This window comes from Tenrec ecaudatus, chromosome 5 (assembly GCF_050624435.1).
Source record: "Tenrec ecaudatus isolate mTenEca1 chromosome 5, mTenEca1.hap1, whole genome shotgun sequence".
Taxonomy (NCBI): Eukaryota; Metazoa; Chordata; class Mammalia; order Afrosoricida; family Tenrecidae; genus Tenrec; species Tenrec ecaudatus.
In genome coordinates, this window is record NC_134534.1 from 158,241,656 (window position 1) to 158,255,501 (window position 13,846).

The 13,846-nt window shown below is 43.3% G+C and overlaps 1 protein-coding gene across 1 annotated transcript in view; it reads left to right on the top strand.

Moving 5' to 3' along the window:
- Nucleotides 1-13,846, top strand: part of VIPR2 (vasoactive intestinal peptide receptor 2) — a 163,494-nt gene that overhangs the window by 129,297 nt on the left and 20,351 nt on the right. The window contains exon 6 of the mRNA XM_075550159.1: nt 4,281-4,422. Within this exon, the coding sequence (XP_075406274.1) occupies nt 4,281-4,422 (142 nt within the window). The remainder of the gene's footprint in view (nt 1-4,280; nt 4,423-13,846) is intronic.

Here is a 13,846-nt window from a genome sequence, read left to right on the forward strand (position 1 = left end):
ATTTCTGTAGATATATGCGTGTACATTTATATTTATTTTCTGGCTACCCGTAGATTTAGCCTTTCCGAAGACTGTCAACTATGTCCCAAAGTGAACACACCCTTTCCATCCCCATCAGCAGCATCCCTAGCTGTGACTCCTTTGTGTGGGACCTCTTATGGACACAGTTTTGTTCCAGTTGCCTCTTTGCCTGTCCCTCGACCTTTTTCAAAGTGCAGTTACTATACACTCACTGCCATCGGGTCAGTGCTGACTCATAGCGGCACCCTGTGGGTTTCGGAGACTGTTACTGGTGGTGGGAATAGAAAGCCCAGTCTTTCTCCGGCAGAGCTGCTGGTGGTGTTAAATGGCCAATCCAGTGCATAACCACACCACCAGGGTTCCTTCACAATTTCTAATAACCTTATAATAAACCTGGATTTCCACAAATGTGAGTCCTCATCTGTTTTATTTCCCATTAAGAAAAACTTATCCCTTTTCATTTATATATGAACGATGATAAGTCAGCATGCCAGATGCCATAAAAATTCTTCTGGGATTTCATTTTGGATTATATTCCATTTACAGATCAGCTTTAATAAGATGAACATATTTATTATATTAAATCACTCAACTCATAATTTTAGTATATTCTTCCATTTGTTTCAGTCTTCTTTAATATCTCAATGTTTTTGGTGTTCAAAGTAAAGGTCTCACATATCTGCTGATAGTCACATTTCTAATTGTTTCTAGAGAAATAACTGAGCTAAGCTTTGGTGCAACTTTTATGCTGGCCAATAAAGTTAGTAGGAAAATGTTTCCTCATTTCTATGCTTCGGAATACTTTGGGTTAAATACGTTAAAAGGTCATATGTTTTTAATTGTTCTGAAGAATTCTCTAGTGAAAATCTCTGAGCAGAGAACTGTCACTGTGGGCAGGTTTTATTTATGAGTTCAGGTTTATTTTAAAACCAGAAATGGGACTGGTGCCTATATTTCAGATTGTCTACGTCTTCCTGTGTCATTTATGGTAAATTATACTTTACAAGGAATCTTTTTTTTTTTTAATCTTAGCCTGGATTCTCTAGAGAAGCAAAACCAGTGATATGTATGTAGAGATAGAGGCATTTCTATCAAGAAGATGGTACACACCATTGTAAAAGCAGGCAAGCCGAAGTCCAGGCAGATTCCAAGTCTGTTAGCCAATGTTAAGGTGAAGGTTTCTTCTGACTTGCTAGCTGAGGAGGCTGATGAGATCGTAGGCTAGTGGCTACAGAAGCAGATGAATCTAAGGTCAGCAGGTCAGCCTTGTGACTGCAGAACTGAACAAACCCAAGGTCGGTAGGTCAGATGGCAGGCCTCTGATGGCTCCCATGATTGACAGGTAATGTGGCAGGCCATTGGCTCAAGTCTAAGGAACTGGAAGTCAATGAGCCAGATGTAAAATCCAGATCCAGCCAGAAAACAAAGCAGTCAGTCCTGGTTCGAGATGACTGACTGATCACACAGAAAATGAATTCCTCTCCAACAATCAGAAGGAAAACATCAGGAGAGAGAAAATGAGGTGCAATCAATCACAGAGAACCACTCAATAATCTGACACAGTGGAGCAGGCAGAAGAGAGTAGGAAAAGATAAACCGACACCCCACTGACCTCATGGCAGGCTGTTGGGTCCCCAGGCTTTATTCCATACACCCTGGCTTCCATACTGTCCACACACCTTCTCCTCCCTTAGCCAGCACGTGTGAGTCATACGTGGGCTCAACAGCCTACATAATTACCTTGTGTCCCTGCTAATGCAAATACTGTCCCTGCAGGACTCCAGCTGGCCTGAGCAGCCCCTGGCCCTTTACCACCTCATCTCCCAGCCAGCACCTCATTTAGACTACCCCAGACCATCCAGAGCAAAATCCTCTGAGATGGTTTGTACCTCCCCACTAGGCCTTCCTCAGGGATGGCCTCTCCCCGCTGGATGGTGTCCAGCTTAGGTCCCTCTTCCCTGGGTTCCTCTCAGAGACCTCTGCCTCCCAAATGCATGAGCTCTGCCCCTGCACATTCACTCAGCCCCACACTGCCCTGTGAAACCTCGTCACCTCCCAGGTGGCAAGAGCTCTGGTCCCTCCATTCCTCCACCCCACTTGGCCCCCTTGCCTCCAGGTTGGCCTAAGCCTATTCCATGTAGTCCAAGTGTCCGACCATGTGGAGCCACTTGGCCAGTAGACACGCATTGCAATTACTCTACTGGTCCTCACCCTGTATGCTTCTAGCACATGTCATCACCGTACCTGAGCCCCCACCCTTCTTACGGTAACACACCTCTCTCACCCACCGACCTTCCTCTCACTCATACCAGCTACACTACATCAACCCACCTGAGCCCCTCCCACTCTTCTTACAGTAACACACCTCTCTCTCACCCACCGACCTTCCTCTCATCCACACTAGCTACACTACATCAACCCACCTGAGCCTCACACCCTTCTTATGGTAACACACCTATCTCACCCACACACCTTCCTCTCACTCATACCAGCTACACTACATCAACCCACCTGAGCCCCTCCCACCCTTCTTACGGTAACACACCTCTCTCTCACCCACCGGCCTTCCTCTCATCCACACTAGCTACAACAATGCTTAGACCCCAAACAAACAGGAATAGATTTCCTTTTCTCTAGAAAAATATCTTGTAGTTTTTTAATTACTTTGAAACAATTCCTTTCTTTCATACTTTTTTTAAAAGAATCATTTTAAGCTTTTTAACATTTCGTAAATTACTACTGCCCGTTCCTTTTTTATTTTTCCTTTATTACTTTTCCTTCCATTATTTCTCTCTTTCCCCTCTCCCCTATTCTATCTCCTTTCTTTCACCGCTTGTTCTGAAGTTTCTATTATTCCCCTCTTACACCACCCGACAGAGTTAACTCCCCTGCCGCTCCTAACAACTACACCAAGATGTTGAAGAAACAGCAGAAAGTATCAGAACACACGCAAAGAGGGGAAAGGGTACAAATCAATGAACACCACCAAGACCTAAAAGAATTGGATGAAATGAAACAGGCTATAGAACTACCCAGATGATGGTGGGATATGTTCAACAGACAAAGATTCTCAATGAAAAGGGAACGAGTAGAAAACTAGAATCCTCACTAGAAACTTACATGAAAATCTCCAAATTAAAAAGCGAACCAAGCTTTTCCACGGCGTCCTTATACTGGAAGGAGGCCACACCCCTAAGGGAACTTGCTTTTAATGTCATCAGGGCTGTGACCTGACTCGGTGTTCCATTCCACCTGTAATCCCACTCCTTTGTGAGGCTCACAGTGTTTTAGGACAGTAGGTGCCAACTGCCAAACCACTGAGGCTCCTGGCCCAGCAAAGTTGGAACAAAACCTTACTATCACAATCTATATTTTCAATGTTCTCTTTTTAATGTGTTTTCCTGACATTGATCATTTGTGCCTTCCTTCCTTGTTGAGGTGTCTACTTTTTTATTTTATTAGTGATTTTTCAAAAACTAACTTTGGACCTAGTGGGTTTTCGCTATTGTGTGTTTGCTTATTAAGTTGTGGCTTATCCTTTTATCTCCAGTGTATCTTTCCTTCCATTTTGTCTATTTTTTAAGTTGGTTCTCTTTGTCTAGTTTCCAGAGGTAGATGCTTACAGCATGCTCTCAGCCTTTCTGTAGAACGCGTTTCCGCATCTATGCATTTCCTCTCAGTTCTGCTTCCGCTCTGTTCTTTTCCTGTTAAAGTGGGTGCTTTATGTTTTTTAGTATCATGGAGTTTGATTTTTTTCTAACCTTTTCCTGTGCTCTGTTTTCCTGTTATTAATTATATTCAAGGGTTGGTTGGTTTGTTTAGTAGAAGAATGCCTGAAGATAAAAATCACATGAGCGGGAGAGAGGGCACGATGACGAGGTGGAGCACAGAGCATTTTCAGGGTAGTGAAACTGTCCTACGTGTCCCAACAGTGCTGAAAACATCTGCCCAAACCCATGCGACTGCACACCACAGCGTGATCTCTAATGTAAATGATGGATGTTAGTTCAGAAGAATGCTTCCATACTGGTTCACAGTATAATAAATGGACCACTCCAATGCGAGATGTCTCTTGATGGACACTGTGAAGGCTATGGCAGTATATGAGAGCTACCTGTGCTTTCATACATGTGTTCCCTGTAGACATAAAACAATTGTAAAATCAGTAGAATATGTCTTAAAAACTACACGGGCAATTATTAACGTGTATGCAAACTGAGTGTTTTAACATCTGTTCTTCCCTCTCTCCATGATCATAGGAAACTACACTGCACCCGGAACTACATCCACCTGAACCTGTTCCTGTCCTTCATCCTGAGAACCATCTCGGTGTTGGTCAAGGATGACATCCTCTATTCGAGCTCGGGCACGCTGCACTGTCTTGACCAGCAGTCCTCATGGGTAAGGCATGCCTTGGCTAGGATTCCCTCCCAGGCCCTCTTCATTCTTACTCTCAGCACTGATGTAAGGGGATTCCCCCTGAAAGTCCTGGTCAGGCCTGCAAAACAGAATCAGTCTGGCCCAAAGGTGGGGCGGGCCCAAGGCAGTACCACCAAAATGGCATTGAAGCAGGAAGGTGATGCAAGGTTTAATAGAGTCCAAGGTCAAAGGCCTGGAAATTAGAAGAGTTGTGAGTTGACTAGCAGCCGACTAGTCATTGCAAGGAACATATTAGCAGTTTCAGGTTGGAAAACCTTGCCATAGATCAGGCGTCCTCAAACTGCGGCCCGCCAAGGATTTTGATCTGGCCCGCCGGGTGTTTTTGTCTTTTGGGTTTTTTTTACTTCAAAATAAGATGTGCCGTGTGCATAGGAATTTGTTCATAGTATTTTTTTTAACTATAGTCCGGCCCTCCAACGGGTCTGAGGGACAGTGAACTGGCCCCATTAAAAAAGTTTGAGGACCCCTGCGATAGATGAACACACATGCTGAATTCCATTGTATTCTGTCTAAATCACCTAGCAGAAAACGGCTCCATCCCAACTGCTGGGAGGAAATCCGTTTGTCCACTAAATAAACTCTGCAGTAGGCAGCCACGTGCATTGTTCTAATATAAACCCAGTTGAATGAGTGTTACAATGCTTGGATACAGTTCTTTGATACAGAGATAAATGATCTTAATTATTAGTTTCCACAAATACAACACAAGCTCTGTTTCACACTGCTCATGCTATTCCTCGTCCTTGGCTATATATGGGATGGTTATTTAGTGTGTAACCAACTCAGTTTAATACAGCAAATAATGACGGAGCACCTCCTGTGTGCAAATCAATGTACTCAATTTTCTCTACTGCTGTTTCATGCTACTTAGGATCTTGGCAAAGCATTTGAGATTCTGGTACATTTCGCTTGATTTGTGCCACCTTCCAAAAGACAGAGTTATCAGGTAACACAGTTGTGTTGGACTGGACAGATTTGAATGAGCTTTGTTTTAAAATTGTAACACCCCTTTAGAATTCTGCAGAGCATCAGGCTTTTCTTTGCAAACTGTCCTCTAGAAATGTCATCTCTGGATGAGTCTCATCATTTCACTCTAATGAGTCCTCTTTGTTAAAAGACCAGAGGGTTAGTCAAGAAGCAATGACTTTGCATTGTTGACTGCCTTCATAGAAGCCCCTGGCTCAAGGTGGCTACATGCACAATCCAGCACACTGACCAATCCTGTGCTTCTCCATGATCAGTTGCACATCAGGCCATGGGATTTCTGTGGCCAGACCTTTCTTCCCAGGCTGTCTTAGCGTGGAAGCTCTTAGCCTGTTCAGCATCATAGCAACATACAAGCCGCTGGAGCTAGATGAGTGGTGACTATTTTTAGGTCCATTGGCCAGGCATTGAACCTGGGTTGCCTGCATGGGAGGTAAGAATTCTTCCACTGAACTACCACTGCCTCCTCTACTGATCCTTGATAAACCCCATTAATATTAAATGTTTGCTCAAGAACAACACCTCTTAACATTCTCTTCCCTCTTAGGTCCACAAACTAGAACCCACTGTGCACGTAGACTGAGCAAAAAAGAGGACTCAGCATCTCCTAGGAGTGAGTGGGGGGGGAGGGGGTGGCCCCTTCGAAGGCTCTGCCCTGCCACCGCCGCCCAGCCCAGCCCCTAGCTGGGAACTCTAGGCCTTTCCACCTCCTTCCGGTGATAAGCTGCTCCTGTGTTCCAGGCAGCTTCCTTGGACACTATTGGTGAATTCTCAATAACATTCCAAAAAGCTATTAGTCCAATTTACAAATGAGGAAACCATAGCTACTGTAAAACAAAAAGTAAACCTCAAAGCCACAGAGCTACTTCCTGGTGTGTCGGGACTCAAAACGCACTGCTGCTGGTGCACATTCAAACTCTTGAGAAGTGGACACTGGGGCCCAGCAGCTCCTTACACTCCAGCTTCTCCCTGCCACTGGTGGACCAACTCCACGATGCTAGGAAAAGGCCGAGGGCAGGAAAAGAGATATGGGAAGCAGAACTGGGAGTTGAAGAAGGAGACAAAGAAAGGAGGGACGGAAGGAAGGAAGATAGGTGAGACTGAAGAGAACAGAGAAAACTGGCTCTCCCCCAAGAAGAATTACTGAGATCCAAGTGGAGGATGAGCATGATAGTGGGACAGGAGAAAGGTGAAAGGAAATAGAGGAAAGGAGGAGGAAGGAAAAGCTATTTATAGAAGTATAGCTGTAGGCATGTATATATGTAAATATATTCATTTATAATGAAAGGGAGAGAAGCCAATGTACATATACTTATATGTTAAGTGTTAAGATAGCAGACAGACTTTGGGCCTCTACTCAAGGCCTCCCTTAACACGGGAACACTTTGTTCTAATAACCTGGCACTCTTTGATACTCACCTTCCCGACACAATTGCTGAAGACAAATGGCTACATAAGCAAATGTGAAGAAAGTGAATGGTGCCTGGTTATCAAAAGATACAGCATCTGGGGTCTCAAGGACTTGAAGTTAAACAAGCAGACATCTAGCAGGGAAGCAAATAAAGCCACATGGAAGAAGCAAACCAGTCCGTGTGATCAAGAATTATTGACAGGATCAGGTATCACATATCAAAAGATCCAAAACAAAGTATTTTATTCATGTGAAAGGGGAGGGTTAGAGTGGAGACCCAAAGCCCACCTGTAGATGATTGGTATCCCCCCCACAGAGGGGTTACAAGCAAGGGACAATTCAACCAGATACACTATAGAACCAACGAAACACAAATCATTCCTCTAGTTCCTAAATGTTTCCTCCCCCTACTACCATGACCCAGTTCTACCTTACAGATCTGGCTAGACTGGAGTACACACATTGTTACCAATAAGCACTCTTGACAGGTGGAATTCGGGACAGAAAACCCTCAGGAACTGTAGTGGGAGTAGAGGGATGGGAGGGGGAGGGGAATGGAAAGGGGGAACCCATCACAAGGTTGGATATATAGCCCACCCCCCAGGGGAACAAATAATAACAATGTGGGTGAAGGGAGACAACAGATGGTGTAAGACATGAAATAACATCAATATATAATTGATCAAGGATGCACAGGAAGGTGGCGGAGGAAGAGGGGAAAGGAGGAGCTGATACCAAGGGCTCAAGTAGAAAGAAAATGTTTTGGAAACGTTGATGGCAACACATGTACGAGTGTGCTTAATACAATTGAATGATGGATTGTCATAGATTTGTAAGAGCCACCTAATAAAATTAGTAAAAAAATGTTTTTAAACTGGCATCAAATCTATTTCAACTCATCGTGACATGACAGGCCAGTGTAAGACCTTCCCCCTGAGCGTTTCCTAGTTTTTAGGGACGCAGACTGCCACATCTTTTCCTAAGGCGTGGCTGCTTGTCCCCTTGGGCCCCTCCTTCTCTAAAGGCTGTAAGAGCTGTGAGCAGTCCGCCAGACTTGTAGTTCAGCCTCGACAAGAGGAAGAAGAAGAAAACACCCTGTCATTCAGTGGCATACTTTGGAAATGTTTGTTCCCAGCTAGACTTAACCAAACCAACATTCTTTTCCAAAGTCGAGCATATGGGCAGCTCTCCCAAAATAGGTAGCCTGGCTCTCTTTCTCACAATATTAGCAGGAGCCAAGAACATAAAAAGGTCTATTCCCTTGCAAGATTGAAGGCTGCTGTACAGCTGCCCAGAGTGCCCGGCTGACAGGCAGAGGGAAGAACTCGTGTGCTTCCAGCCTCCTCCCCAGGGGCTGGGCCCTGAGGCTTCTGGATTGAGTGTGTGAGCTACAGCCATGGGGCTCTGCACTGGGCCACTGGGCTGCCAGAGGGTCTCTAGAGGACACTGGAGCATTGTCAGTAGTTCCCGAGAGGGGTAACTGAGTCTAGAATCAGGCCTGGCCTCTGAAAGGGCATCATGTACACAGCTGTGTCTCACTCACTCACTGCCATCGAGTTAATGCTGACTCATAGTGACCCTGAAGGACAGGGTAGAACTGCCCCTGTAAGTTTCCCAGACTGTGAATTTCTCTGTGAGCAGCCTGTATGAGCCATGTTTTGTTTTTCTTTGGAGGCTGGGTTTTCATTTTCGGATGCAGTGAGACAGTGTTCAAGATAACTATTTCCGCATGATGATGCGTGGCCTTGCCAGCTATTTCAGCCCCGGGCATCTGCCTCACAAGAAATAAGCAAGCACTTCCCTCTCACCATGGACCAGAACAGATTCCACAGAGCATCTGTGGGAATCTCCCAAAGCTCCCTGGAGAGACAACCCTTGCCTGTCAGAGGGGGATGTCCTTCAAAGCCTCCAGCAAGGTTGAAACATTCAAACAGAAGATCTGAAACAATTACCAACAAAGTTGACTCCCACCCACGGCAGCCCCTGCAGATGAGCACAGGGCCCCATAGGGTTTCTTTTATAAATGAGATTTGATTGTGTTCTTAGTTACAGTTTACTTATCAAATTAGGTTCCTGTTTCTACACAATTTGCTCATCCACACTAGTTACATTTTCCACATTATGCCAGCATACTCTTGTTGGGTTCTGCTTGTTCCATTTCCAGGACTGTCATTTCCCGGCCCCCTTTGTCTTTTTATCACCAAGTTAGAGTAACTGTTGCCTTTTTGGTCTCATAGCTGTTTCTTTTTTGATGGAGCATTGTACTTAAGAATAATATCCTGTTCTGTTCTTGCTCATCTGTTATTTCCCTAAAAGGTGACCTTGTGAGAGAATTTCCATTCAAGATTTAGAGAGTATGTTAGGGCAATAGACACAAACAGATGTATACTTGCCTATATTCTGGGCAACGTAATACACAAAAGCAAAAAAACAAAGTTAAAAGCCTAATTGTCCTTCAATGTACGAATGGATATAAGCAAAACGTGCAACAGATAAGGGTTGTCGTTCATGCCTGCAGGGAAGTGGGTTTAAATGTGCTGCTTTGATCAGTAAATGGCTGCAGAAATATACTTGTCTAACCCAGGTGCCTTAAAAAGAATGCATTTTGTGCCATGGAAAAAATGATTTTGAGATCAGGGAGAATACCACATTTTTAACAAATCTCATTGAAGCTTTGTAGCAAGTTTACAGGACTGTTATTCCACATAAAACAACAGATTTTAGATGGATCAGGCGCTATAAGGAAGGTCAGAGAGACTTCAGAAAAGAAGATGAGGGGGAAGGCCGTTAACCTTGACTGGGGGAAAATATGGCAGAAGTCCAGGGGCTGGGCTAAGAAGCCTACAGAATGAGCGTTGGTGTGATAGCTACTTCAGTTGGGATTTCACATGATTTGGCATTTTCAATTTTAGGGGAATATCTTGGCCTCAAAGAGCTTTCCATTTGCTGAATGTCAAAGGTGTGTGAATAGATCAGCTATCTCAGAGAGCATATTTCCCATGTCTTTTGTGCTAGAATGATCATGAAAATTTTAAGGAATAATCATGAACAAGAACTAGTCCTGGATATAATCTGCTGGGACAGTTAAATTCAAGGCAGACTATTTCGGGGGACTCATAGGGGCCATCTTAATAGATTTTCCCAAAATGCTTATAAGGTCTTCAAAAGGCTGTAGTCTTTTGATTGAGTTATTTTAGTATGAAAAAGTGTTTGTTTATTTTTAATTGAAAACTAGTGAGAAAAGTGGTAAGGAAACAAGTCAGGAAAGTTGCACTGAAGGATTTTCCCCCACCATGACAATAGACTCGTACATTTTTAAGGGTCAAAGGGCTATCCTACAAGAATGTTGATAGAAGCCATAACCCACCCACCCTTCAGCCGCAGTCGTGCCTCATCACACTTCTTTTATTCCCAAAATTCAAAGATCACTTAAAGCTAATATGATTTGATTACTTTGAAGATGCCAAACTGGCTCTGATGGGCTACAGATGGAAGAGGGCAGAGTTCTTAGTGGGCAGTGTACAGACCTGAAAGCACTACACTCAGATGTGTATAGAATAAATTGGAGGATATGTCGAGAAGCAGTAGCTTCTTTTGATATTTTGGCTTTCTATGATTTTGCAGCAATGCTTTTTTACTTACCTTCATACACTTAATGAAATGTTACACAACCATAAAAACAATGAGTCTACAAAACAATTTAACATGGATAGGTCTGGAAGATGTAATACTAAGTGAAATAAGGATACCATATATACTCAAGTATAAGCTGACCCGAATATCAGCCGAGGCACCTAATTTTACCACAAAAACTGCATTAAAAATGTGCTGAAAAACTCGGCTTGTACACCAGAATATATGGTAAGTGCTATACGAAGCCATACCTCCCCCCAAATGAAAAAGCTCCGCTGGGCAGAGCTTTTGTAGAACGCATTTTTCTCACTAGGTGAGCATCAAGTAACTCTCTGAGTTAGTGCACCCAGTGGCGTCTCCTGGGAATGTTCTCTCTGGTCACACTGAATTTTCATATTAGCAGTTTTACTCGAACCTTGTTTTCTATGAGGGCTGATTTAAGAGAATAGCATGCGGCCTGTGAAATTTTGTTTCCTGCTTGGGAAAAATGCCACAGAAATTGTTGGGAAGGTGGGCAGCACAGAATGCCAGGTTGTTAGAACAAAATGTTCTTGCATTGAGGAAGGGCTTGAGCAGAGGCCCAAAGTCTGTCCACTTCCTCAATGTCTTGCCATATAAATATATGTACATAGACCAAAACCTCTTTTTATGAATTAACATTTATATGTGTACATACATGTTTATACCTTTATCCATAGCTTTGCTTCCTACATCTTTCCTGTTTTCTTTTACCTTCCTCCTGCCCCACCATCACACTCTCCTTTCTTCTGCCTCTTAATAATTCCTCTGATCACAGACCCCACCAATGGCATGCCAAACCTTGAGTGCAACATAACCACCTAATCAGAGCCAAAGTGACCCCCCCTCCCTAGAAGTCTGTGCTCCAGAGGACAACACTAAACCTGCAGGCTGGGGAGAGGGGCCAGCCCACCATGACTGCATAGAAGCAAACTAAGAAGGACAGAGAGAGGGAGGGACTAGACGGCATCCTGGCACACCATGTGCTGAGGACAACATCCCTGCAAGGAGCTGCTAAGGCACAGAGAGAATTGTAGGGCCGACAACACCGTGAGACATGATATCCCCCTCGCTGGAGCACACCACAACAGAGGACAATACTGGGGATACACTGGGGAGTGGTGAGTCCAGTCTGACCCCAAACAGTGAGGTGAACCAAGAAGGGAGCATAACAGATCATCAAGGGAGCAAAGCCAAGCTGCGAAGCCCCTGAGGAACCCAAAAATTAGATGTCAGGCTAGGAGGGGCAGTTCCCGGAAGCACCCAGGACCAGTGAGGATAGAGTCATAAAGGTCAGCCAACCTGATTATGTATGCTTTTCCGGGTTTTGTTTTTTTTTTTGCTAAATTTTTTTCCTCTCTTTTTTTCAATCTTTTGTTTTCTTTTGTCTCCCTTATTGTTGTTTCACCTACCTATATAAGATAGGCATGGGAAGCAAGCCGGAGGATAAAACAATGGGACTGACAACTCGGGGGTACTTTGGGGAAGGAGGCGGGGGGAGGGAATGGTGAGCAAACACCACCCAAACAGGGTAACAACTAGGGAATTAAAATCAACTTCGAGGAGGACTCAGAGATCCTGGTGGTGTTAAAAGTGTGGCTTCTGATTAGATCTTCTGGACCTTTAAGGATTAGCTTTTTAAGGAATATTGGTCAGCTCAAAAGATCATGGTGATTATTTTTTGGAATTACTAAGAATATTCTTGATTTTCTTAAAGCATATGAGACTATCATAAGGGCTCATTATGAAGAAGTTTTAAGAAAACTAGAAACTACATTTGTGAGTCAAAGGCCAGGAAGGTTGTAACAAGGAATTTTTTCCTAACCTGGACCTTGAGCCTTCTCATTCTTCTAGGCTCACAAGGGCGGTCCTATGGAAATTTCTTTGGGAAACCTTACCCCATCCATGAAGAGCCCTGATACTGCTCCTTCATAGTTCTTCATGTTCCCAAACTTCAAAAGGCATTTAAAAGGAACATTTTTCGAGTTCCTTGAGGATTCTTAAAAGTGTCTTTTTGACATGGTATAAAATGAAGAGTGCAGGATGTTTCAGAAAGGATTAGAAAGATGGAAACACATTTTTCAGAATTGTATAGACCTAGGAGGAAGATATTCTGAGAAACAGTAACTTCACAATTTGAAATATTTGTTTAATAGAGATAAGTATGGTTCTGTAGAAATATTTTTCCTTACCCTCATATTAACTTTGTCCCAATTTTTTGCTTTGATGATCTGTATAGTTTAGTTTTACATTTATGTTTTTTATCTATATTGAGTTAGTTTTTTATATGGTGAGAGATGTATTTTCTTTATTATGCAAGTAGCTATCCAATTTTGCCAGCATCATTTATTAAAGAGACTATCTCTTCCCCATTTAATGAAGTTTGACCCTCTGTCAAAGATCAGCCGTCCACAGGTTGATCCGCTTACTTCTGGGTTCTCAGTTCTGTTTCATTGGTGTATGCGCCTGTCACTGTACCAATACCATGCTGTTCTGATTATTGCTGCTGTGTAGTAGGTTTGAGAACAGGAATCGTGAGGCCTCTTCTTTTTTTTTCTTCAACAGTGCTTTACTTATCTGGGGTCTCCTGGGTCTCCCTTTTTCATATAAAGTGGGTGATTAGTTTTTCCATCTCTTTAAAAAATGATAGTGGAAACTGGTTAGAGGGTGCATTCTCTGTAGATCAGGTTAAGTATTATTTGCATTTTCACAATGTTAAGTCTTCCTATTTATGAGCATCGTATATCCTCCTTTTCATAAGTCTCTCTTTCTCCCTCCCTCCCCCCTCCCCTTCTTTCTTGGAGTATGTGTTTTACAGGTTTCTTGGCGTGTTTTGTATCTATGGTTACATTTATTCCTACATAATTCACCTATTGTTAGGTGACTATTGTAAACAGTATTGTTTTCTCCATTTCTTTTTCAGAGTTTTCTTTGTTAGTATAGATAAGACCAAGTGCTATTTGTATATTAATTCTGTGCCCGCAAATTTTTCCAAATCCTTTATTAGTTCCAATGGTGTATTGTTGTTGTTGTTGTTGAATCTCTGGGATCTTCTATGGTGTGTTAGGCAGGGTTCTCTAGAGAAAAAATCCGGATACTTACAAATAGATCGATGATAGAACCCAGGTAGATAGGCTTGTACAGCAAGAAGGACTATAACTGCTAAATAGTGCACATAGTCATACAGAAGGCTCAGTTCAACTCACTTTCGTGAACAGTTAATATACTGGAAGTCCTTCAACTCACATGGACTGCCAGGTCCAAGCTCAAGAAAGCAGACAGCAGAATCGTCCCTCAGGCAAGGCAGGCAGAGTCTGCAGGCAAGCAGCAGACAGCAAA